Raw genomic sequence first — 26,312 nt, 5'->3', positions numbered from 1 at the left:
GGCAGGCACTAGGGGGAAGGTGAGCACATGCAAACAGTGCAAACATCTCTCACTGGGACAAAACCTAAGTGCCAGGTACTCCGCAGTACCACCACCACCACTCACTTTTGGACAAGTTTTTCCATGACACTGACGCAAACCAAGTCAGTTAAATATATGTTTCTGACTAACTTGGTTTGCATCAATGTCATCAAAAAACATATCTAGACCAGTGTGATGATGATGATGCTATTGTGCAGTACCTGGCACTTTGTGAGAGATGTCAGTTGTTTGCATGTGCTCACCTTCTTTTAACATACTATTATATTATACTTGTACTTACTTATATTATACATATTATACTTTTTAACATATTGGAATATTTGAAGTCATATATGACACGACATTTAAGATTAGGAGGAAAACGTTAAGGTCCAGGCATAATGCTACATGGAAAATGAGGAGGTACCTTTCGAGATATGCAGACAGACGACCAGCCGCCGACGTGGAGCCTCCAGTCTTCAAGTTTGGACGTGGAAAAACATAGAAAAAACAACGTTCAAGTCAAACGCTTTCGTTGATTATCCATTGATTGACAGCCGAGTGAGTGCTGCTTGTGGGCGTGCTAGCTAACGCTCCACCTCTGGTTTCACGAGAGCTAGCGAGTTTCCACGGACGTAACGACTAACAAATATTCTCCTTTCGTGTCATTGTTTACATGTAGGCATTTACATACATACAGCAAATAAAAGAGCTTGGAAAAAGTTGACATGACTCACTCGAAACCCCAAAAGGTAACAACCTGAAGAGCTACCTGCTCGCTGAAGTGGAAGTGTACGGTAGTCGAGAAAGCTCAATTCAAGTCACCAAAAAGCGCGTCTTTGGCCAACTGCAGAAAAGACACTCCACATCATGCATACAACACTAGTTTGGATAATTAAGTAAACACGCATAAAAGACGCTCAAAAAATAGTTAAAAAGACCAGCCTTGTCAAAAAAAATTCTGTCATATAGTTGAGTTTCATACAAATATGAAAATGTGTTGTACCTTTGATCAAGTTTGACAGTGATCGTAAATGATTTATAATAATTTATACGGGGCCGGTAGCAAAGCCCACTTTGACCATTAACTTGGTAGCCAGACGGAACCGAGCGACGCCCCTTCCTGACTACCACGGTGCAGGACTGCCCCTTCCGTGCTTGTACTACCCTGGTAAGCACAATAACTTAATTTTCATTTTTGCAGAAACCCACATTCTCTGTTTAAATGATGAATTATGGTAGCAAGCTTTCGGGTGTCATGCGATCGTGGCAAGTTAACGAGTCCCTCACGTCGATACAGCTAGATGGAACGAGTGAAATGTGTTTTCGTTTGCAGTTGATATTATCCGGAGCAGTTTTGTCATGGAGATTTCATTTGAAGGCAAACGCGCTCTGGTCACCGGGGCAGGAAAAGGTAAATAAAAAGACTGCTCCTTGCGTCTGTACACTAACCCAACGACTAATACGGTGTACAGCGCCCCCCTGTGGATAAATGGATGCTAACATCAAAGTAACCCCATCAGCTGTAACGAAAATAGTTCAACGTTCTCTACTAAATAAATAAAAATATATTAAATGTATTCCATGCTACCGTATACAAGTGTATTTGAAATATTTGTACCATTTTTAAAATAATATTATTTGAACTTGAATTGAAAAATTAGCAGTTCCATCTTGCCTCTCTAAATATCTATCTATATAAATAAATAAAAACTTTTGCATTTCAGGGATTGGCAGGGCCACAGCTCTGGCTCTGGCACGTTATGGAGCAAAAGTCACAGCAGTCACACGCACACAGTCTGACCTGGACCGTCTGCTGCATGAGGTACATGACAAATAGTCATCTTAGCATTCCAGAGCTGTCTTTCATGCTATCTGTTTTGTGCTGTGTTCCTATAGTGTCCATCCATCATACCTGTGTGTGTTGACTTGGCAGACTGGGGGGCCACAGAGGCTGCCCTCAAAAACGTCGGCCCCATTGATCTTCTCGTCAATAATGCCGCATGTGCCAAACTCCAGCCATTTCTTGAGGTCACACCTGACCAGTTTGACCAGTAAGACATTGCTGAGCAAGGTTATTTTTGTTAATGAAAACAAAGTCACTCAAACTAAAATTTACTGATGAAATAAAACGTTATGATTCAGGCGGGAACTAAAGAAAGTGTGGCCCAGTAAATAAAGTGTCTTTTATTTCTAGGTCTTTCACTGTCAATGTGAAAGCGGTGCTGCATGTGTCCCAGGTAAAGATGAAGTACATCCTGTTTTTTGGCAGCAAGCTCTTAACTTACTGCATTTGTGTGGCAGGTTGTGGCTCGTGACATGATCGCCAGAAGATCAGGAGGCTCCATCGTCAATGTGTCGAGCCAGGCGTCGCAATGTGCCCTGAAAAACCATGCTGTCTACTGTAAGTAAACTGAAGCTCCATCTTTGTGTCTTCTCGTGGCTTTTTGTTATTGTTTAAAAAGAGCACAGCGTCACTCTATTGAGTCATCTTGTGCTTGTATTTAATTAGGTGCCACCAAAGGAGCACTTGACATGTTAACCAAAGTCATGGCTCTTGAGCTGGGACCCCATCAGGTACACCACCAATATAGATGTTGGTATGAACTCTTACTGAAATTTCTGTATGGCATTTGTGGTCAGATTCGTGTGAACAGCGTGAACCCCACTGTGGTGATGACTGAAATGGGTCGTATAGGTTGGAGCGATCCTGAGAAAGCCAAGACCATGACATCCCGGATCCCGCTGGGCCACTTTGCAGGTTGGAACCAGCACACTTGACTGCACACAATTACAACATTTTATATATATATATTGTGTTTGTGTCCAGAGGTGGATGAAGTGGTCAACAGTATTCTATTCCTGCTGAGTGATAAGAGCACAATGACAAATGGAGTGTCCCTACCTGTGGATGGAGGCTTCCTCGCCTGTTAAACAAGCACATCCTGCACATGTCTGGAAACAACCATTTCACATTTGCTGTGCATGCTTTTCAAAATAAAACAATTTTGAAGAAAATGATTGTGCATTTAATTTGATCAAATTATGACATTAGAGATCCAATAAAATCCATGTAAATAAAAACGATATTTTTAAACTATTCCCTGCTCTTAAAACATTAAACCCAACTTAATCTAACAAGTATTCAATTTAAGAATAAACTTTACTCACGAGTTTGCTTCTCGCATCCCTCACAGTCGGAAATTAGTTGAAACTCTTTTTGAACGGATAGAAAACAGATAGGACGTAATTGACTACAAAGCAGGAAGTGGTAGGTAAGTTACAGGAAATGATATCAAAATAAAAGCATATACAAACTGCCTTTATGATAGGAAATGCCATAAAAATAAAAGCATACCCATACTGCCTTTATGGCGACACAATCTAATATAAATAAAATCCACTTGGGGCCATATAAAAATATAAAATAAAAACATTAAATCAGCAGATCTTCTGCCAAATAACAACACGCTACTATATTCTCCATATCCAGATACTTTTATTCCACTTTCTTTGATGATTTTACATGTAATGTCTCATGTGTCGAATAAATCAGGACAAAAAGCCAGACGTACATATACATTTGTATTTAGTATTCCAAAAAATTGAAATATTTAACCGCACAGACGTGAAGTCGTAAAATTAAAAAAAAGAAATGAGACACCGTTGACACAATTCATCTTACATTACATACATACATGGCCGATGCATTTCAACCTCTCCTAAGAATTACAGCGTGTCAAATAACCATAGAACTTCCATGCAGTAGTAGATTAGGAATTGGTGCTGCATTTGTCAGCTTTACTTCGACACCTTATCTAGGCAGGACAACACATTATTCAACCACAAAATTAGCTATGCCAGTCAAGAAAACAATCATGACAAATGGGTGCCCCCACAACCCTGCACCCATACAGAAATACTTTGAGTATATTTCATAAAAGGTGATTTTTTTTTTTTTTTGTCACTGATAGTTGAGCGAAACTAATTGACCTTTTATTCTACAATGTTAGCAACACTTCTAACTTCGCTTGGTTTCATTTTTGACTTCTAAAAGTTGAATCGGCTTCATTTAGGTCTTCATAAAGCATTCTAAGAATTATTCTGTACATGTTATTTTGTTTTGACAGTCGTGTCTTTTTTTTTTTTTACTGCAGTACAATATGAAATAGTACCAAAAACTTGACACTAAAAACTTGGCAAAAACAATACTGTCTTTCATGCACCTCCTCCAAACTTATCAATGTTCTCACACACGCCCACACACGCAATCGCACACATGCGCACACACAAACAACATCAAAACAATGGCAGAATATTTTAAGACCCATGCAAACTCCTCCACCCTCAGAGGCAGCAAGGTTTTCAAATGTTTGTCCGTCACATGTTCACAGTTAGGAAGAAGTTACTCAAAGAGTAACATCAGATGATTTTTGACCACAAACATCAAAAAGTCCATCAAATCCAACAGGGACGTTGAGGATTTCATTTTGCGTTATATGAGTTTTTAACATTTTAAATGCATCGCAATAAATAAATTGGATCAAAGTTGCTACTGTGGTCATATTTATTCTGAAGATTAAACCAATTTTTAAGAGTCCAAATGGAATACAGCACAATTTTAGTGTTTGTAATATTTCTTCACTGTGCTTGAAATGTGAAAAAAGGAGGAGGGTGTTAAATTCATATTTAAGATTTGCCAAATTGTTACACAACTCAAGGTGGGCTGAGAGCAGGCATTGTCTTCTGGCAAATCATGACATTTTTTTTTAAGGTTGCATTAAATGTAAATGCGACACAGAGAAAAAAAATCTACTAACAAGGCTGACCAGCTGGTTATTAGCCCCATCACGTTTTCAAACCACCTAAATCAGTTGTTTTCTAAATACATTGCTTTTATTCTTCATTTCTGATTGTGACAATTAGTTTTACACAGGTCTTTATAGTTTTTACACAATGTAATTATCAGGAAGAATAAAATGTCACCATCTTCTGATGACCTACACATTTTCTGACACATGGTCCAGGATTTATTCATTTCATTATGACTCCAGGAGTCTCAATTTTTTTTTTTTTTTAGGTGTTTCATGTTAGTTAATACACCCAAGAAACATTTTGGATTCATTTATACTTGCAGGACAAATTTTACAGACTCCATAAAATTTCCAACAATGTCTCCAAGTTTTTTCATGATGTTTCTTCTAAACTTCTTAAGTCATTTTAATTAAATGGCAGCACATCATTAATTAATATTTGGATTTGAATGTAGGTCAGGTTTTGTTTTACAAATATTTATAAATATTTTTCTATTAGCCAATTTCTATGAAGGCTTTAAAATCCACAGCTAATTTTACACAAGTGTTCAATAACAGTTTCTTGACGTCATCATGCTTGAATTGTAATTTAAGGACGAGTTTTTAGTTCCTCATATTCCTGTTCTAATCTAAAAACCCACGGCGTATCCTTAAGACATGTTCACAGTTCACGTTCTATCAGTCAAGGCTGCATTCGTTCAAGCAAGCAGGACAGAAGGACAGGTAAGGACAATAGAAACCTTTGTTAGCCCTCATGGGAACTCAGTGTGGTTCTATGAGTACAAAACACTCAATGTACGTATTTGACCTTAATGAGAACACAATCAGAGAAATATTGGTCCTGTTACCAATATCGCGTTGAAAAAACATCAATATAAAGAAAGCAATCTTAGCAGTGAACACCCACTCAAGCTAGTTTACTCGCCTCATCATCCTAGTGGTGCTTCTAGTTTCGGGATTTTTCTGCTTCTCAGAACACGGTGCACCTCTTTCCCCTTTTCTTCACGGGCGGAGGGCAGAGGACGGCTCGGATGGCTTCGTCGAACACCGTCTTCAGGCCTCGCTGGGTCAGGGCGGAACACTCGAGGTACTTCACAGCCCCTGAGTGAAGAATAAAAGACCATGATGTTTCCTTGATAAATACATTAAATATTTGGAATCCATCATCTCACCAATCTCTCTAGCCATGGCCAGACCCTGAGGGTAGGTGATGGGGGAGAGCTTCTTGTCCCGCAGCCTCTCAATGGTGTCCTTATCATCTCGCAGGTCTAGTTTGGTGCCCACCAGGATGATGGGCGTGTTAGGGCAATGGTGTCTCACTTCAGGGTACCACTGAGGCGGGCGCCACACATACATACAAATACAAGGACACACAGATACATGCACACATTCGCACAAATGCATGTCCAAGGAGAGAAAGAGAGAAGTTAGTTTGATACAAAGGCAGAGGATTGCGTGCCTTTCCGAGATTATGACAAAATTGGTTACGGAGCTGTGTGGAATCGTTTATGAGGACAGAAGTTCCTCAGGCAACACGACACCGTGAGAGTCGACCCTCATAAAAATGTGATTTCATATGAAAGCATCTCATGACGCTCAGCAGACAAAACCACAGAAGGCCGACACTCTGCAGCGTTTCAACTCATTCAGACCTCGTCTTGCAGACTTTTTTTCTGGCCCAGAGGGTACAAATCCAGTAGAATGTAAGACAAGGTCTGGATGGATGGATGGATGGTGGAAAGAGAAATAAACCAGGTGGAGCTAAAGATGTGCCTCGTTGTGGTCAGACTCGGCGGGGAAGGGCTTGGGGCGATCAGTCAGCGTACTGACCTTAGCTCGGACGTTCTCAAAAGAAGCCGGACTGACCAGGGAGAAGCATATCAAGAACACATCCTGGGAGAGAACCAAAGACATGACTCGTTGAGAGCAAGATCTGTGAGACTGTGAGTGTGTGAGCCACACACACACTATGATGTCTAGAATTTGAATCGGATCACTAAATTAAGTACAAAGTAAATGTAATGGTAAGCGTGCAACTCTTTTAAGATGATTCTGTGATTAATAAATAAATATATAAATAAACTTGACTTGCAAAAAAAAAAAAAATTGAAGGGAGAATTTCTACAATTTTGCAGAATTTTTAAAGGTTAGTCATTAGACTAAGACTCTTCAGGGGAAATTCACACCTTGAGGTTCAGTAACTGATCTAAGGTGCAAATTGAGATTTTAACAGAAAAAAATTCTAGGTTATTGAACCCCGACGTTGGTGGTTGATAACGTATGTGCGTGCATGATGCTGCTAGTTGCCAAACCCAGATTTTAGAAAAATAGATGGATTGTGTCAGCTGGGCATTCTGCAAACTGTCGCAATCAATTCATGTAAGAGATTCGCCATGATGACCTCCTGAAACTCAAAACAACAACGTGTACATGTACATAGGCATATGTTTCCCTTAAGTACTCATCTTTATTTCAATTATTTAGCTTAGCTCGAGCTATTTTTATAACCCTTTGTCTTATTCACATTATACTGAGCTAAACAAGGACTGTATTAAATGTCTGGAAGACCCTAAAACAAAACTATACTATTAACATCATAAACCGGCTTGAAATAGTTTAGCATAAAATATGATCTGATCTTGAGGAGATGTTTGATTACCGTCTGTGGGTAAGATAATGGTCTGAGCCTGTCGTAGTCCTCCTGTCCAGCTGTATCCCAAAGGCCCAGATTGACTGGTTTCCCATCCACCATAACATTGGCGGAGTAGTTGTCAAAGCTGCAAGAACAATAAGTTGATTCTTGAATACCAGATTTTGTCCACCCCCCAGAACAGTATGAAGTTTATCTGCTCTATTTGACTCACACAGTGGGGATGTATTCTCCGGGGAATGCATTGGTGGTGTAGCTAATCAGCAGACAGGTCTTACCCACAGCCCTGAAAGACAACAGCGTGTTAATTATCACTCTGACGTATAGGTACGTCGCTGGGTGCGTATGTGAAGGGCGGCAGCTTTCAGTGAATGCCATACTGACACTGGCCTACATTCATGCAGCCTGAGGGACATAGTTGCCCCCCCCCTGATTTTACTCCATCACAACCCACATGCATACAAGTGACCTCTACCCTACTCACACGCAACAATTGATGAATGAAAGCATAAGGCGCTTCCAAAAGGAATTTATTCGGGATCATAAAACAAGGCTGACCCGCAAGGCCACTCCCTGGCTGCAAAAGTCCAAACAATACATCTTCAAGTATGCGATTTAGGATTTCTTTTAAAGAAGTGTTATCACTCATGGCTATTTTGCACACAACTGGGGTTTATCTGTCGTTTGCATGCTTAATCGTGACGCTTCTCGACAAGTGTTATATTGTTGCTGCTACTACTTTGGCAAAGATGCATGAATACAAATGAATGGAAGAATTGGGGCAGCGGGGCCTGCTTGCTTGCTTGTTAACAGGACAACACATTCCTAAGCGTGCATCAGCACTTCAGTCTGCCTCCAGTGGCCTACAAGGCGTGTGGGTGGTCCGCATCGCATCCCAATGGATTTTGGCTGATTAATAACCTCAAGATACAGGACGAAATAGAAGCACAAGGCGGAACAAGAAAATTCTAACAAACATCGGGGAGAGAGTGCACGAAAATAGGGCGATCGACCGATCAACGAGCCCCAACCCCTTTTTCTACATAGCATCCTCCCATCGCTCTGTGGACACATAACGGGAGAGAGAAGATTGAGAAGAATTTCTTCCCCTTACCCGTCGCCGACCACCACACATTTGATAGCTTGCATTTGTACGCGAGCTGAGAGCTTTCGGGGAGCCGGCGGTGGTCGTTTAATAGATCCGACAGGGTGCACTCAGAACTCGGATGAGGGCAGCGGGCCAGTCCGCTCGGCGAAGGCGCTGCAGTGAAAGAGGAGATGACGAGTTATGCCGAGCGAGTCCGGAAAGTACCGAACGGCTGTCTCAAAGGAGAAAGTGGGCCGTTAGCAATGCCGAGGATGAGATGTTTTCTTTAGTGTACTTCCGGTTTTGCCTAACTTACCAAACAAGAGGATTGCAACCCATTTTTCTTATCTTTATTCATTATGTAATATCATTGAGACATGTATATATAATTTTTAAGAAGACTCAAAATGGTTAAAAATGGTTTACAAGCTCTTGAAGTGGCATTTTGACAGGCAAATCCGGACATCAACAAAGCATCAAATTACAACACATAGAAACATTGGTAGCGACCTATCTTGATAGTAAAGATCTTTGATTACTGAAACAAGTGACCTCATGCATCCCAGAATGGAGACTACAGATGACAACTGTATGTTTTTAAGTAGCACCATTTTACAGCGTTTTTGCAGATGAAATATGAACATTTAGCACTCGTCAGTAAAGGCTGAGAATTGAGGTTGGAGGTCATGGAGTCATTTATTGGAGCTGCTGTACTGTGCTAGAGGGGAGCCTTGCACATAGGTAAGGATGGCATTCTGTAGATATGTAGCTCTTTGGGCTTCATCGTCCCTCATCCTCTTGATTTCTGCCTCTTTAAGTCGGATCTTCTCCAGCAGAGAGGACATCTCGCTTTCTTTGTCAAGCAGCGCCTCTCGGTGGTTACTATTTAGTACTGCAATGACGACAACAGTAAACCACAAAAAAAAAACATTAGCAGTTCTGGAGAGAAAAACAACAGGACAAATTTGGAGTCGACTAAATTTCTATTTCAATTAATAATTTAATCAAATGAATGCCTTTGTTTTGTTTACTTAAGTCTTGTGGTTTATTTTTGAATGTCACAAAAATAAATATATTCATAAGTACAATAGAATGATTTTTCCTTATATCAGCAGTGTGTGGTTTGTCAATAAACTTCTTCGTATGTTATAATAATATTAAAGAGGGGTACCTTTAAGCTCTCTCTCAAGGGCACCAATCTTCTCTTTCAGTCCTCCCTGAGCAATCCTCTCGGCCTCCAAATGACCGATCTGCTCCTGTAGCTCCAACCTCACTCGACTCACCTCAGCCACCTTTTCCTGGTCCTTACCAGACAATTCCTGCAATTAAACACGTTTAAGCCGTTTTGGTTTAGCATCTTTTTTTACAGCAACACCTAACCGAGCTATACCTGCTGGAGCTCTTCTATTCTGCGACGCAGGCAATCTGTCTCAATGTTGTGTTGACTGTTCTTGGCCTGTTGGTCAGCGATGATCTGTTTCTGTTGGGAAACTTGCAGCTGGACCTCCTGCAAGGAGGAACGCGTTGAGCGAAGCTTCTCCTCCAATGACGACACACGTTCCTGCTGCTCAAAGAAAAAAAGAAATGAGAATTGAAGGAGAAGAGCAAAATGGAAAAAATCATAAATTTGTAAACCAACCTCTTCTTGTCTCACTTGAAGACGAGCTTTACTCAGATCCTCCTCTGCCTGGGATCTCTCTGCCATACATGCAGCTTTCGCCTTACTCAAGTCCTAAAAAACAGGCAGGACACTTACATAAAACTACTATGTGATCATCAGTCCCACACCTTTTCATTTATAAATGACAATTCACCAAACCTCTTCGAGTTGAATTCGTTGTCCTTCCAGTTTGAAGATGCGTTCCTGTAGAGTTTTCTCACTTTCCTCTAGGTGACGATTCACACGTTCAACCTGGACAGAGACCTGTTAGTTTGTATGGGGGGGGGGGGGGGGGACACAGAGAGAGAAATACCTCTCTTTGTCGTAGATGATCCATGTCCTCCAGGCCTTGCTTGAACCTTCGCTTCTCAACTTCCAGTCGGTCTAAGAGGACAAGTTAGAATCCATATTTCCAAGTTTCAGTGACGGAAATGCAATAAAAATGGTTCACTGTTCTGCTTTGCCTTCTGCCTGTGCTAATTTGAGCCTCAGCTCAGCTGTGCTGTTGGTGAGTTCCTGCTTCAGCTCAAAAAGCTGCTGCTGCTGCGACTTGCACTTGCGCTCCACCTCGTCCACCTAACAGATGCGCGCAAAAATCATCAGAGCAATTTCGTGAAATCATAAAAAGACTCAATTGTTGTACCTTGTTTTTCAGTTGGACGTTGGTGTCTGTCAAGTTTTGGATCTCTCTGAGAAGCTTTCCTTCCCTGGAAACGCTGTCCTGAAGGAGCAGCAAATGTCACAAGCTTCAAACATAATAAAAAGTGTAATACCCACAGTATCACTTGTTTGCTGTTGTTTCATGAAGATTTAAAAAAAACTATACCTCGTGTCCTTTTTTCTTCTCTCGGCTATGCGTCTCCATGAGTTGCTCCTTCTCAACCTTCAATCTCGCTATCAGCTCAGCCAGGCTGTGATTTTTCTGCTCAGAGAGTGCAAAGGCGGCCTCAGTCATCTGCAATCTGCACACAATATTTTTACATGATATCATTTGTTGCGGCGGATGCATTTTATTGTACTGTAATACGAAATACAAAATGTTTACTTTGCAGTGAGAGAATTTACAGTTGACTTCCTCTCATTCAAGGCTTCCTGAAGTTGACTGATTTGGATGGAACTGGACCTAACGAGTCAAACAAAGCATACAACTTGATTAGATCACAAACATAATATGTCATGTATTTTTAAATTCTGTATATGCATTCTCTTGTCAGTGATGTCACACAGTTTATGTTCTTACAGGTTTGAGTGTCCCATCTCTTCTCTCTGCCTGTCGATGGTCACCATCAAGTTTTGGAACTAGAAAAGTGAAGGAAGGGTCAATATCATGATTTTTTTATTTTAGTAAATAGCAAATAAGTGCTTCTGCTACCTGACGTCCCTTCTCTTGCTTCAGATTCTGAATCTCCTTGCTGAGGACCTGGGTTCTGCTGTGGCTTTCTCTCAAGGTGGATTGTCGATCTGTGTTGCGTCCAACAATGTGCTCTGAAGTGGTTAGACAGTAAGGGCATAAAATTGATTCAAAGTTAGAATGACATGGTCATGGTTTGCTCATAAGATACAAAAAAAAAAAAAGGATGTAGATTCAATACCAAGTGCCTTGAGTGTGTCGCTGGGTATGTTGTTTCCGGCCAGCTCCAATTGCGCAACACTGTGGTTGCTATGCAGAGTCTCCAGGAGACACCTGCCACCCAGGAGACCAATGTTGTTCCACCTCAGGTCTGTCAACAGCCAGGGACAAAAATCAATGATGTGCGTAAAATCTGTGTTCAGATTAGTTACAAATTCATTTGTACACACAGCCCTATTTTTTTTTGGGCGTAACTCCGCTAAGGGTTATCAAACCAACCATTTACTGATTTACAGTACACCTTTGTATCAGAATTACTATCCTTAAAAAAAATGTCATTAAAACAACAACATTAAGGGTGACTACAGACTTCTTTTTCCATAAACAGCACTGCTATGTTATTATTACTATCATTAATATTTTGTGTGTGATTCACCAAGTACTTTCAGGCTGCTGTTGCATTTAAGTGTCTGAGCAAGTGCTAACATTCCATGATGGTTGATCTGATTGTTGCGCAGGTCAAGATGTGTCAGCACATTGTTGGAGCCCAAACCCTCGCAAAAGGTAGTAAAGGCTTCCTCCCACACTCCCAGTGCATTCCAGTCGAGAACTAACCTGCATACAAAGTGTTGAGTCAATGTCTGAGTTTGATGTAGTTATCATAACTATATTGAAAAAGTCGTTCTTACCGAGTAAGACTATTGTTACGTGCCAACAGCTTCCCCAAAGCCTCTGCCGCTGATGATTTCAGGTTATTTCCCTGCGAATCAGATTTTGCATGAAAAAATATAGACAATATTCAACATAGTCAATTTTCAAGCGTTACCTTTAGATCTAAGACTTTAAGGGTTGTATTGTAAAAAAGTCCAGTGAGGAAAACTTTGGCACCTAAGAGTCGACACACAAGGAGGTAAACATAATCACAATTAAATACAAAATAAAGTTCTGATTAATAACTAACCGTTGGCACTGAGAAGTTAGAACTTCAAACATAAAAATGGATACTCACCTTCGTCACCAACCATGCAGTCACTGAGTGACACCTCTGTGAAGAAAGTATCCTTTTGAAAAGCACGGCCAAGGAGTGCACAGGTATCCGCCGACAGACTCAGCCCACTCACATCCAGGCGGGATGACTTGCATTCCACCAGTTTGGCCGTGACACTCTCTTGTGGCTCAACACCTCTTTCCTTACACAGGTCTAAGTATGTCTGCCTGAAATCCTCCATTCTGCCGTCCTTTTTTTAGCACAGTGTTTACTTCTTCTTGCACAGCGTTTACTTCTTCATCCCCACCACAACTAAGGAAAGATTAAAACATTACAGTTAGAGAATTTTACAATAGAGAGTCCCTCTCAATAATACGGCTAGTAATTTGGGAAATTTTAATGGAAATTGTTTATCACCATAGCATCTTAAGTACTTTAATTGTGGTATTTGCTGTTGCATGTTGTGTGTTAGAGTGAAATCTAGGCTCATTGAAATGAACTTAAAAGTATTTTGTGGTGTATAGGAGAAGAGGCGGGTCTTCTGTTATCATTTAACGGTTCTGCCTGTTACCATCAGTCGCTTGTATAGATAGCTTAACAAAGACAGGTTGTTTATAGCAAAAAAATAATAATTTTCGGCCAAATTAAATGAAACCACATACATTTCCACTGTACACAAATTCTAATGAACTTATATACTGGTCAACAAGCAGATAAAAGAAAATGCATTCATACGACGCTAACGTTCACACAATGTGACTTGGCTAACATCTGTTTATGATACGAGTTCGTACTTTCTCCAATTTTCCCAAAATAAAAGAGTCAGACTTTTTATAAAGTTTACCACAAGTACAGACACTATATATTCTAATGGAATTAAAACAACCACAGACCTTATAGAGTTGAGCGCCACATTTGAAACATAACAGCTGACAAAGACGAAGCCGAGTGGGTAACCAGGAAGTGCTTTCCGTTCGTGAGGCATCATGGTCAATGTAGTCCATCCTCTAAAACCAATATTGCTTTCGGGCTTGTTTACGAAAGCACAAATGAAGGAATAAAAGTTACTTAAAAATAACATTAGAGTGATATAATGTTTCCTTATATTTCATTAAATTCCACATTGTTGTTTTTTTTACAAACAAAATAAAACGTATTCAATTTAACTACCAGCAGACGGCGGTCTTGAGTTTAAACGTTGGTTGAAACCACCAAAGAAGATTGACGCGTATTGACGGAAAAGCATGGCAGGAAGTAACGCAGCTGCACCTCTTACTAGTTCTCTATCTAAATTGCAATCATTAAATGGACTCTTTGCAATTTATAAAAAACAAGGACCGACGTCTGCTGATGTTTTGAACAAACTGAAAGAAACTTTACTGAAGGGTAACGTAGATGAAAAGAAATGGGTCTCGTTGGTTGAGGGGAACACTGACGATCTGTTTGTTTGATAGAAGCCGGTGTGCAGAACCCGAACCCGAGGAAGAGGAAGAAACAGAGTCTCAAGATGGGTCACGGAGGAACGCTTGACAGTTCTGCCAGTGGAGTATTAGGTATTCCCCATTTATCTTTTAATTCCATCATAATGTTAGTGTCTGAAGTCTTGCTGTTATTCTGTTTCTTTTAGTTGTTGGTGTTGGAAATGGTACAAAGATGCTCAGCACAATGTTGGCTGGTTCCAAGGTGAGTTGTACTAAATATGTGCAGCAGATAGAGAACCTATCTCCATGATTAAACAAAGCAATCAATCATGTTTTTATTTAAGAAATACATGGCTGTAGCAGAGCTGGGTAAAGCAACAGACACTCTGGACGCTACTGGCAGTGTTACAGAAGAAAAAGATTTCCGTAAGTACAAGCCTCATCAAATATTTGTATTTCTGTGTGTGTGCATAGTGTCTCTCTTTTTCTTTATCCAGAACATGTTACCAAGTTGGATGTGGAGGAGAAGCTGAACGGCTTTGTTGGCGATATCATGCAAGTCCCACCACTGTAAGGCTTAACCATGTATCAAATTGCAGAAAATGTCTTTAATGATCAATAGTAGGTAACTGAACGCATACGGTGCATTGAAGGATTGCCAACAAAGTACATCTGAAAAACAAACAAAAAATATATATACTTGCACCTTCAATGACGCCAAAGTTCCGCCAGATGGTGCTAAAGTACCACAATTCAGAGATAAAACATGTAGAGGTTCCACCCTTATGCAAAGATGTGAATGTTGATGAACATATATCCATAAACTGTATATATGTAGACAGTTTTTGTGTGACTTGAGTCCAAAATTTCCAGTGGCATACAACTTTTTCTTCCTCTGTTTCCTTCATCAGCATCTTGAGTTCATTTTTTTATCATTTCAGTTACTCAGCACTGAAAAAAGATGGCCAGCGAATGTCTGTTCTTCTGAAGAAAGGTCATAAGGTCGAGGCCAAACCTGCCAGATCAGTCAAGGTGTACAACTTGATACTGCAAGAGTTCAAACTGCCCTTCTTCACTTTGGGTTTGTCCATGATGTTCATTTTGCTCAGTACAGAATTTTAAGTGGGCCGTGAAAATCTTGTTTGTTTTTCATCACAGATATTGAATGTGGCGGCGGGTTTTATGTGAGGAGCTTGATAGATGACCTGGGCAAAGGTTAGATCTATTAACAAATCAAATCAATCCCAAATGTAGTGCTTCACCACAACGATAATCTGTTTGTCTGTCACAGCACTTTTATCGTGCGCTCACGTCAAGGAACTGGTCCGTACCAAGCAGGGTCAGTTCACCTTGGAGCAGCATGCCTTACACGAGGAGCACTGGACACTGGAACACATCCTGAAATCACTGCAACCGTGCCCAGATCAAGAACAGAGTGTTGATGGTGTGGAAACACCAGAAGGTGGAACATAAGGAACAATCTCTGGAGAGATTCAGTGATTCAGGTCTGGGTCAGCCATCAGTTTCTTTTGTTAGAATATTTTTTTTTTATTGAAGAACTCCATGTCCGTTTGCAGACTTAAATTACGAAATGTATGCATTCTGTGGATTTATTCGTTGCTAGCTTCCTAGCGTTCTATACATTTTATTTTTTACTTATACATTATGTGTATAAAAAAAAGAAGTGGACCCACATTGCTAAACTCAACTACGGGTCAGCACATCACCATGTGTTGCAGAAATACAACATTGAATTATGACAACTTTTCTCATTATTTTGAGTCATTCTAATCTGTGCTTTATTGGAATGTTGTAATATAAGGTGATGGTTTTCTTTAATTACTGTTGGAAAAAAATGATTGCAGTAACTAGACCATCAGTCAATCAGGTTTTAAAAGTATGATATTGTGCAGTTTTTCATGTTGTGCAGCCATTTGTCAGTCAGTGGTAACATTTGTGGCGCCAGCTGTCACAGAGCCGCTGCTCCTATTGAAAAGTTATCAATCGTTTTGCTCAGGAGTCTGCCGCCAAGGCAATCAATGAGCTGTAATTATTGTCTCAGTCCAAATATTAGCCTTTTAGTGCTTTCTTTCATGTCTTCAAGGCTATTCGCGTCCATGTTTGCTCTCGGAATCCCCTTTATCTAAATGACAGCAGTTGGGAAAGTTAACTGTTAGCGGCGCGCGTTTTAAAGACTCATCACAAAATCCAATTCGGTGAGTGATCCCATTTATCAGATGATTAAGCATTCAGCATCCTCTTGGCACTGACGTGACTTTATATGGCCGAGTTAGTATGCTCATAAAATGGTGAAAGATTAAGAGGCAGTGAAACAGGACACATATGGGGAAGATAAGCGCATACATCATTATCGCTGATTGTGGCTAGCTATCTTTCATTCAACATTCAAATCCTGAGTTAATCACTCTCTGCAAAACTGCACCCTTTAGATTGTCGACTAATACATAGTTAAAGATAAGGAGCTGTTTGATATGTTAAAAAGTAGGCTTCTTTAACATATAATTTTAAACACTTTTAATATTCAATGACACGAATGAAATATACGATGAGATGACACCTGCTCAATAGTATTACTATATTTAAAAAAATATATTTACCTAATGTAGCAACTAAAAGCGATTATTTAGGTGTCTTTGTTTGGCCGAGAAGCAATTATCTTTTGTCAACTGTCATCTGATCACTGAATGTGTGGGTCGATTGAAGGGAGATTCGGGAGCCAATCAAAAACGTTCGCCTTCCACCTGGAGGAAATGACTCGTCCATTTATCGCCTCCCTTCTGCGCCTGCAGCCAGATAACAACCAAACAGTTGGATCGGGACCTCCTAAAACACCGCACACACACACACACCCTTCCACACACGCGCGTTACTGAAACTGTCTTTTTTTTTCCACTTAACGGATGCAGCAAATGGTTGGTGTGCTGAAAAGGCTAGAAAAGAACTCATTTATCCAAAACAGCGGGGCAAAAGAACCAGCATGAGTGTCCCTCTTTACGCACCGACTGCCATCCAGCAAGCTCATCCGACTCCCTTCTACATAGAAGATATTCTAGGGAGGACCACCAGCAATTCTTCGTCTTCTTCCTTTTCCACGTCCACCACCTCGCCATCCACTCCGATCATCCCCACGCCGACTTTCCCATCGCCTAACTCGTCCTTTACAAACTTCATCTCGCCTTACCGGACGCCGATTTACGAACCGACGCCGATCCATCCGGCGCTGTCCCACCACCACGCTGCTGCAGCTTTCACGGCCACCTACGCCTACGCTGGGGCGTTCGCGAGCTCCGTGTACCCCTTTCACCAGCAGCACCGATCATTGGGGGAGTACGCACATACCCTCAGACACGACCCTCTCGGTGAGTTACATTTAATCCCATATTCATTCATATGGCTTGTTTTTTTCTCCAATGCTTCTTCTGACAGAATCTGGACAGCGTTGTAAATCATTTGCTAAAAGAGTCTGAATTATTTGGATTTTCTAAATATTTAACACAATTGTTCCGCTTCCGGCTGTTTGTTGCACCACTATCCAATATTTCTATTCATACGATTAATACAATATTACAAATTTACCTTTACAAAATTTCGATTTTTGATAATTAGCCCTGGGTATAAGTTCTCTATTTAAATTCGAAATGTCCGAAAAAAGTTGGACTGGTAATGTTACATTAATTATCCCGTAAGTGACTCCCGCAGCGCATATATATACATAACGGACATAATGTACAAATGATTTTACGCACGTGCAGCTTTGAGACCCCAACACATCTTGGTGCCGTGCCAAAAAGCCTATTTTTGCACATCACGCTTGATCATGCATGCATAAACTGGGTGTAGAAAGTAGCAATAAAAAAAAAAAAAAACGCATCTTAGAATCCGAGCATTCTAAACTAACTTCAAGGGTACAGTTTGAACCCATAAATCCATCCCTCAAAGTAAACACTAATGGTGTTTGTGGATGGCTCATGTGTTATCCTTGACTTGTTTTCCTGCAGCATTCTATTGTTCAGAAACATCAGAGGAACCAGTGACTAAAACATATGTGCCTCTAAATCACTTATTGTGTGTGCGCGCACGCTCGTGCATGTCCTGCAGGAAACTGAAAAGTTTGAATGGCGTCTATCCTATATATACAGGCCATGTGCTTGTATAGATAGAATTGTTGAATAGTCTCCACGGATCTGATATTGCACGCGATAAAAGTTCTTTTAAGTGGAGCGTGACAAGCGGGTCATGTGACTTTTGGTGTTGTGCTGAATGAGCTCCGGGACGTGTTCCGTTGCATTGCGGAAGCCGTGAGCTTGTCGATAGGAGTAAATCTGCTCTCAGAAGCTGTTGAATGTTTTCCTGTCTCACTCCGGCCAGCCGCTTCCTCGGGAGCCCGCTGCACGCTGCTGATTATTTTATCGACATCCTCAATACAGACATATTCAGGAAACACTCGGCCTCCGATAGCCCGGGATCCGTTTTTCACATATTGTTGCACTTCCTCTGCATGGCCAGTGAGGATGTGACTGACTTTCTTTATGATTGCAAACAGGGCTACACCTATTGCGAAAAAAAGTGTCACTCTTGAATGAGTATGCGTGAATGTGTCAAAAAAAGCCCTAGGTTAGAATGATTTCAAATCGCGCTTTATTTTATTTATTTTTTTTTTTTCTCTGTAAATAAAATGATAATAAATGATCGGTTGTCACCGAGCAAGACCCAAAAGCTTAATTCTAATAAATTTTTAATTTGGATACAACATTGCGCTTTACATTGCAAAAAAATATTATTTTAGCTATATTTTTTGATAGGCCTTATGACTGTACAGAAAAATGACCATACAAAAATCTCAGCCCATGCACGCTTAGTTTCAACCAAGACCGAAAAAAAAAAAAAAAAAAAACACTTTCGCCTAGTGGACTTTGATTGTGTAAATGAGAAGAGGACATGCGTGTCTGTCGGTGCATGCCATCGCCCATAATCACGCCACCAAGCAGGAAACACATGAAGCGGATATTTGGCCATAGTTTCGTCTCTGTCACGACCTTCCCGAAAAAAGAAAGCGTTCAAGCAGCAGCAGCAGCAGGCCAGTGCACAGCTGCAAGCAACAACTATTGTTTGTCTCTCACTAACAAACGGGAAAGCAGATTTGAAACTAGTTACATCACTATTAGACACTTTTATTGCGGTGTCGTTTGCGGTTAATTCTCTATATTGGGTGTGTACAGTATATGTTCTTGCTGAAAAAGCCGCAGGGCAGGTTTATATTTGAAGAAAAATATAATCACATGGCCACAATTTGAGTATAGTCACTTTCAATATAGTTTAAGGTTTATGTACCATATATTTATTTTTTCTCCACAAGCAGCAGGACTATTTTTCGTCACATTTAAGTACAATTTTATTTAAGCGTCTTAACAATACAGCAAGTTGTCATAATGTGCCAAATATTAAATTGATGAAAAAAAAAACAGTATTACTGGAAATGTTACATTACCAAAATAGACCGACAACAGCGCTGATGAGGAGCGGCAGTCATTTTACGGGAAAGCGCAATAAATAAAATGAGTGAGAAATTATACTTCTAATTCATTGCATTAACTCAGTTTGCATGCACAAATTAAATTTGTTTAAAACAAATCAAAATAAAAAAGACCCTCAACTGTGCCTTCTTCCAAAGGGAAACCTCTGCTGTGGCCTCCCTTCATCCAGCGGCCCTTGCATAAGAGAAAAGGCGGTCAGGTCCGCTTCTCCAATGACCAAACCATCGAATTGGAGAAGAAGTTCGAGAACCAGAAATACCTTTCACCCCCGGAGAGGAAAAGACTGGCCAAGATGTTGCAGCTAAGCGAACGACAGGTGAGAAAATACCGAGCCTGTAGATAATAATAATAATAATAATAATAATAATAATAATAATAATAATAATAATAATAATAATAATAATAATAATAGGGTATTATTATAATTATTATTATCCATAATTTGTTATAATAATAATAATAACGATAAGTTATTATTATTATTATTATTATTACAATTATTATTTTATTATTATTATGATCAGAAATGATAACACGAACTTCATGGGTAGATAATTAAAATGCTATTACATTTTTTCCTTGATTTGCGCACTCCTCTCGGAACACGCCCACTCGGAGAGATGCGCACGGGCGTCAGGGAATAATTAAATCTCAAATATCAGCACCATTAAAAATATAGGCAGACGTCGAAGGGGCAAATAGCAATTCTGAAATGGGTATATCTACATTTTCAGGTTAAAACATGGTTCCAAAATCGACGAGCAAAGTGGCGAAGACTCAAACAGGTTGGTTTATTTCCTACAAGTTTACGCAATATTATTTTTTTTTTAAAGACTATAATTATTTTGAAGTTCTTAATTGGATACTCACTTACTGGCTCAGGAAAATCCACAAGGAGGTAAATCCGCGGATGACGTCAGTAGTGCAGCGGTTAGGAATGACAAAGGAGACGCATCGTCTGACCAGTCCGGGGTTCCGACCCGGAATGCAGCGGACTCCCACGTGCTGGAAGCCGCACACGGTGTGCGATCCACGTCGCCAAAACAATCCTTCGTGGAACCGGAATGGAGCCTTTCAGAAGATACAGACCTTGAGCTGGACATTGACAACGACAATCAATTGACACTCACCCACCAGCTCTGAGGATGGAGTGGAAAAATGAAGAAACCGCTGCAAAATAATCCGCTTTTCTGATTAAAAGATTTTTTCTTTTCTCCATGAAAAAACTGACATCATTTGCAATTTCAAAGCAAACACATTTCCAGATGTAACACGCACGCACACTTATTCAAATGCAACTATATTGTACATAATTATGCATGTGAAATGATCGTTACCGTGTCCACTGTAAAATAATAGATTAGAAATGTGTTCATTTTAAAATGGAGATTTATTGGAATAATCACTCAAAGGGTAATGTCTGTAATAAACTATTTGTGTGTGGAAAGTGTGGAATTTTTAGTTGAATAATTCAATTGTATTTTTACTGCTCAAGGGGAAAATTTAAATTTACACTGCAACATATTTACACGTCCTACAAGGACAAAACAAAAGGTTCCATTTCAGTTAGCTTTTTACCAAATCGAGCACTCTCGCAGATTAGCAAAGTGTTGATGTCAATGGTTGTCCCATCACCACATTCAACTTGAAATATCTTATCATTCAGACCTCATGCAAACAGTGGGAGTTTTTCAGTAAGAAGATTAGGTTAATAATTTAGTGAACTCTCAGAACAGCAGGACAGATAGGAGAGCAACCGATTGATCATTTGCTTCAATATTTGAGTCGACAATTATGGTTATTAAAGAAATATCAGTTCAATCAAAGTGTCTTTTAATGTCAGAAGCTGTTTTGGGGGTCATAATTGGATTTACACAAAAAAAAAAATTGGCTATAGGTTGAATGGCCTTACACACATACGACTAGTCCAAAACCAACAGTATGCTCATTGATCGGAGCCACTGTATTGTGTAATGCTTCACAAATTTCTCAGGGTAAAGTCAACAATTGGAGGATTAACACACACAGTTGACGGCGAAATGTTCAATAGATAGCCAGCGTGCACACACACACACAGGCATTCACACAATACTCACAATCGTCTAATGAGATGCAATTGTTTCCGAAAACTTGCCATTTTCAACAAAATAATTTAACCGTGCGTTAGTTATAAGGATTTTTTTTTTTAGCAAATAGTGAGATTGATATACATCTGCTATAAGGCGAATAAGAAAATAAGAAATCTAATAATATAATAAGAAAAGTGAGTTTGAGGAACTAATTACCATGTTACCATATTTGTCTGTTCATACCGAAAGTCATGCAAAGATTCAGTTCACATGAAGACTCATCGGACCGTAAGAATATAATAGACAAACAAAAATTTACTCTCACATTCACACCATCAGAGAGGAAGAAGTGAAACCACACCGCCTCCATTCTCCATTTTAACACAATTCATTTTCACATCAGCAAAGTCGACATTTCAGTAACCAAAAGTGAAAAGCAGATTTGCATGGAAAAAAGGAGAAAATAAAAAATATATTCTGAAAAGGAAGAAATTGCCTCAAAGACTTTCAGGAGTTTATTTGTAAAGAGATTTTTTTTTTTAATCCAGCACTTAATTATATTGCATTTCATGAGTTACGGAAACTTTCCATCTTTCAAGGAGACACAAAGGTCATCTGATACTGGGTACTTCATCTTTTTTTTTTAACCAATCAAAGCTTTTTGTCAATATTCTGACCAGACTTTGAATTGCCTCTTTAACAGGAAAATAGAAACCTTCATATGACTTCAAGACAGCCCACTGACAAGTGTGTGTGTGTGTGTGTGTATTGGAGGACACAAGTTAATGTGTGGTTATATTGAAACGACTGAGGAATGCGTTGATTGTTGACCTTGGCCAAATGAAAGCCATTATCACCCTCCCCCTCCACTGAGCTGATAAATTAATGAGTGAAAACAGTGTTTACATCGATAATCGTGTCGCCGCCAGACACAGAGTCGGGCGGGACGGGGGGGAGGAAAGAAAATAGACACTGACAAGGAAAGAGACAAATATAAGTGGAATAAAATGGAGGAAAAAGGCAACCTCTTATTTGGGCTGTTGTTTGCCCTCTGTTGAACTTTTCAAAACAAAATTACAAATATATATATTTTTTTTAAGCTCCGGTCATGCTTCCATTTTTATCTATGAAACCACTGGCCCCATTCACTAAAATAACAAAATAACAGTTTGAGTTGATCATTTAAATAGGCGCTCATTGAGCTGAAGTCCATTGAGATAAGCCAGCCGGCATGATGCCATATCCGATTGTAGTTTGACCTGTAACTTTACTCTCCAGGCGCATCCCCAAAATTCTGTATTCCAATTTTGCCTCAGTGGAATTTGCGAATTGTGTCACTCTTGCCTGGGTTTCATCCTTATCCGACACCTTTATGTTGCAGTACGGATTATTAATGAATGTTTGCGTCACAATGCATAAAGGCTTTATTTGGCAGCCGGAGATGATTCTTCATGTTGGAACTACAAGTTAAATTGGTTGTGAGCTGATTTGTGTCGAAAGTGAGCAAACAATGTCACATGTCTCAAAGGCTGGCTGGCACACAGGTCCAAGCAGCTTTTGGGAGTACTTGTAATGATGACAAATGAGTGTTCCATGAAAGACCATTAACCTCCCATTAATGCTCAACCCTGGAATTGGATCTAATTTGGGATAAATAGATTGGTGAATAAATAGAAAGATAAAAATAGTATTTTTTAGAGCATGTTAAAAATTGGAATGGAGTGAATCAGGTGGAAAATGTGAAATGCATGAGGGGAATAATAATATTGAAAAATGTGAAATCTCTCTGTATCAACTTCCCTTTCACGTTCTAAAACAAATTTGGTTTTGCTCCTCTGATGATGTTTTTGCTGCTTGATTAAAATCGCTTTGAATCATTCAAAGATAACACTGAACAAAAGGCCCATTAACGTCACTTCAGAGAAAATTGACTCCACCACCCATTTCCTGGATACACATAATCATTGACCTTTGCTTAACCGCCTATACAACTGTGAAAAAGCATCCTCAGAGCAAGAGTAAAATCTGCTCATTTCAAACATCAGAAGGTAAGCTTGGAGCCATTCCTGCGGCAGCTAAGGAGATGTCACTCACGGACTCCCAAATGCAATCATGTGTACTATTTACTTTTCAATTAGGCCATATCCAAATGGAAGATAGGGAGGTTTTAAAAGTATTCAGCTGCTAGTTAAAGGAGTAGAGGATTTTCTGCCTCACCTTCCAATTTAGTTGGAGTCCATTTGCACAATTAGCTGTTCAAACAACAGAGCGCACGTGGTGACAATAAATCTTATGGGCTACTGTCGCAAAAAAAAAAAAAAAGATGCTATAGGGTCACGATGTATTTACATGCCTAGTGATCTTATTGATTATTACCGTGATCATTGATACCATCAAATCATTTTTTCTGCAAAACATTCTAAACCAGGGGTCCTCTCCTCCTATAAAGACCCCATCAGAACTTCCCGGCACCCCCTTCGCCCCAACAGGTATCGTAACTGATCATGCGAAAATGATTATTGATTATATATTGCATTGTGTAAATGTAGCAGAAGCTTTTATCAATCTGCCGCTAGTTGCTTTATGACATGCCTGTGCCGTTAGCTCATCACAGCCCATTGATTTTTGCGGCTTGTGTACACATCGGACCCCTCGTAAAACTGCATTAGTTCACAGAAATGTGTTGGAAAGATTGGAAGTGAGTATAAATGTGGATGTTTGTGTTCACTGATATGCTGTATTTGCATTTAAGGACACCCTTAGATGATTTATTTAAGTTGATTCACTCTTTGACTGACTGATTTTCTTGACCATTTGTCCAGGTAAAAATATGAAAAAAAATGCTATTATATCGTGTTTTTGTTTTGCTGTTACATTGTTGAACAGTGTGGAATTGATTGAAACACAAATTCATATTTGAAATACACCATATTGTGATATTTTGCAAGAGTTACGCCAAATAATGTTTCTCCTCAGATGTTGATGAGTTACCATCTTTGTATTTTACCAGACTTCACATCCCACCTGGACATCTGATAGTTCTTTGGGACAGTGACCTCTTATTGTTTCTGTACTTTGGCCTAGCTCTTGCTGCCAGCCTGTATCCTGCCAACGAACAAACCGAGGTTATCCTGTTTTCCTCCTTTTGTTGGGTGACAATGATTGTTTCTCTCATACCAAATAGAGCCATCTTGACCCGTCTAACAATGACTGGACCCGCTTGATGATCATTAACGAGTGTTTAGATAAACACATGGGAACTTCTCTACAACGAATCTTCACACACCGAATATTATACTGGAAAATTACATTCTGAAAAACCTACCTAGCAACAGACTTATTTTTGTCGTTTCTATTTTTTAGCTCTATCCAATCAGATTCTTACCTCAAATATGATCTGATTCGACTCAAATAAATTAAAAGGGCAGTCAAGCGTTTCTCAAAATCCAATTAACATTGGATTTGAGTCCCTTAAGCATTGCTTCATACAACACACACTTTTCCACAGTGGCCTTATCTTATTAATGTGGAGTTTCAGGAAACTATTGCTGCACTGATGTTTCCAGTCACAATGCAACAGGCCAGAACAATGCAGTGTTAATTTGTTTGGTTTCCGGCAAAAGGACTGTGAAAACAGCGATGGCCATAGAGACAGGAAAGGCCATTAATAGATGAAGGAATGTTGACCGAGAGCAAAAAAAAAAAGGATGTGGAACAGAGGGAAATGTATTCGTTGGGAAAAGATGCTAAGCTAATGTACAGTAGCTTTAGCAGGGAAATCAACCTTGTTAGTAATGGCCATCTATTGAGAGCTTCGAAATGTTGACACTAAAACTAAAACAAGAGGAGCAAAAGAATGTTATCTTCTCTACTGGTTCCAAGTCTGAGCCTTCCCCACTTAAAGGAGACAGGAGTGCTGAGAGGTTCATGTCTGCACAGATAAGATCGCTGGCGTCTCACTCTCTTTACATTTGTATTATGGTCACAAGGAGCATGTGCTTGGAAATTACCGACACTTGAACGTCTAAGCGCTTTTTGTTCTGCTGACGAGAACTCTTGTCAGAGACACTCATGGAAAAGCATTGTCAAGGGTAAGACCACTTCACTTTCCAGATGGGTAAAAGTATTCCAAGATTGAACAGTAACAACTACAGAAGATGGGCTGTCCATCTACTGTAGTTCTCTATTTGCCCATGTTGAAGGCTTCCCTCTGCAGGCTCACATGAGCAGCATCACAATCCATGAATTTGATTTCTTCCCACACTTCACGCAAAGGCTCAAGGCGTAGAAGTGAAATGAATTACGATACAGTGGGTGTATCGATATTACAGTCTGTGTTGACCCCATTCTTCTGGGAAGAAAGCCTCATGAGCAATGGACTTTCTTTAAGTCCAGGATGTCCTTCAGCGCTATTTGTTTGGGGTGTAACTTACAATAAAGGTCAGAAGAACCTGTGGGCTGGAGAGACAGAGGAAGC

The 26,312-nt window shown here is 39.9% G+C and overlaps 5 protein-coding genes across 6 annotated transcripts; 3 read left to right on the top strand and 2 right to left on the bottom strand.

The window, feature by feature from the left end:
- Positions 1-1,046: 1,046 nt before the first annotated feature.
- Positions 1,047-3,039, top strand: dcxr (dicarbonyl/L-xylulose reductase). Its single transcript, XM_049758555.1, has 9 exons — positions 1,047-1,192; positions 1,358-1,435; positions 1,749-1,846; positions 1,921-2,075; positions 2,219-2,261; positions 2,326-2,425; positions 2,534-2,598; positions 2,665-2,782; positions 2,852-3,039. The coding sequence occupies exons 2-9, from the start codon at positions 1,384-1,386 to the stop codon at positions 2,953-2,955; spliced, it is 735 nt and encodes a 244-aa protein (XP_049614512.1). The 5' UTR covers positions 1,047-1,192; positions 1,358-1,383; the 3' UTR covers positions 2,956-3,039.
- Positions 3,040-3,500: 461 nt separating this feature from the next.
- On the bottom strand, positions 3,501-8,821 carry rac3b (Rac family small GTPase 3b). Its single transcript, XM_049758556.1, has 6 exons — positions 8,600-8,821; positions 7,700-7,771; positions 7,495-7,612; positions 6,666-6,728; positions 6,008-6,167; positions 3,501-5,936 (listed from the first exon to the last, which is right to left on the bottom strand). The coding sequence occupies exons 1-6, from the start codon at positions 8,632-8,634 to the stop codon at positions 5,806-5,808; spliced, it is 579 nt and encodes a 192-aa protein (XP_049614513.1). The 5' UTR covers positions 8,635-8,821; the 3' UTR covers positions 3,501-5,805.
- Positions 8,822-9,249: 428 nt separating this feature from the next.
- Positions 9,250-13,777, bottom strand: lrrc45 (leucine rich repeat containing 45). Of its 2 annotated transcripts, XM_049758554.1 has the most exons (19): positions 13,684-13,777; positions 12,916-13,102; positions 12,812-12,846; positions 12,629-12,690; positions 12,492-12,562; positions 12,239-12,417; positions 11,825-11,953; positions 11,605-11,717; positions 11,473-11,531; positions 11,278-11,355; positions 11,059-11,194; positions 10,876-10,953; positions 10,697-10,808; positions 10,546-10,616; positions 10,392-10,484; positions 10,212-10,304; positions 9,963-10,136; positions 9,744-9,891; positions 9,250-9,464 (listed from the first exon to the last, which is right to left on the bottom strand). In XM_049758554.1, exons 2-19 carry the CDS (start codon positions 13,029-13,031, stop codon positions 9,265-9,267), a joined length of 1,947 nt encoding a protein of 648 aa, XP_049614511.1. In that variant the 5' UTR covers positions 13,032-13,102; positions 13,684-13,777; the 3' UTR covers positions 9,250-9,264. The 2 variants fall into 2 exon arrangements, with proteins under 2 accessions (XP_049614511.1, XP_049614510.1); XM_049758553.1 differs by having other exon boundaries at positions 12,812-13,102.
- A 221-nt stretch (positions 13,778-13,998) lies between these two features.
- On the top strand, positions 13,999-15,974 carry trub1 (TruB pseudouridine (psi) synthase family member 1). Its single transcript, XM_049758974.2, has 8 exons — positions 13,999-14,176; positions 14,245-14,343; positions 14,418-14,473; positions 14,556-14,637; positions 14,709-14,781; positions 15,153-15,292; positions 15,370-15,426; positions 15,503-15,974. The coding sequence occupies exons 1-8, from the start codon at positions 14,035-14,037 to the stop codon at positions 15,682-15,684; spliced, it is 831 nt and encodes a 276-aa protein (XP_049614931.1). The 5' UTR covers positions 13,999-14,034; the 3' UTR covers positions 15,685-15,974.
- A 1,044-nt stretch (positions 15,975-17,018) lies between these two features.
- On the top strand, positions 17,019-21,213 carry hhex (hematopoietically expressed homeobox). Its single transcript, XM_049758973.2, has 4 exons — positions 17,019-17,591; positions 19,904-20,082; positions 20,501-20,551; positions 20,649-21,213. Exons 1-4 carry the CDS (start codon positions 17,210-17,212, stop codon positions 20,907-20,909), a joined length of 873 nt encoding a protein of 290 aa, XP_049614930.1. The 5' UTR covers positions 17,019-17,209; the 3' UTR covers positions 20,910-21,213.
- The last annotated feature ends 5,099 nt before the right edge of the window (positions 21,214-26,312 follow it).

This window comes from Syngnathus scovelli, chromosome 21 (assembly GCF_024217435.2).
Source record: "Syngnathus scovelli strain Florida chromosome 21, RoL_Ssco_1.2, whole genome shotgun sequence".
NCBI classification, from domain to species: Eukaryota; Metazoa; Chordata; class Actinopteri; order Syngnathiformes; family Syngnathidae; genus Syngnathus; species Syngnathus scovelli.
This window is presented reverse-complemented; position numbering and strand designations above follow the sequence as displayed.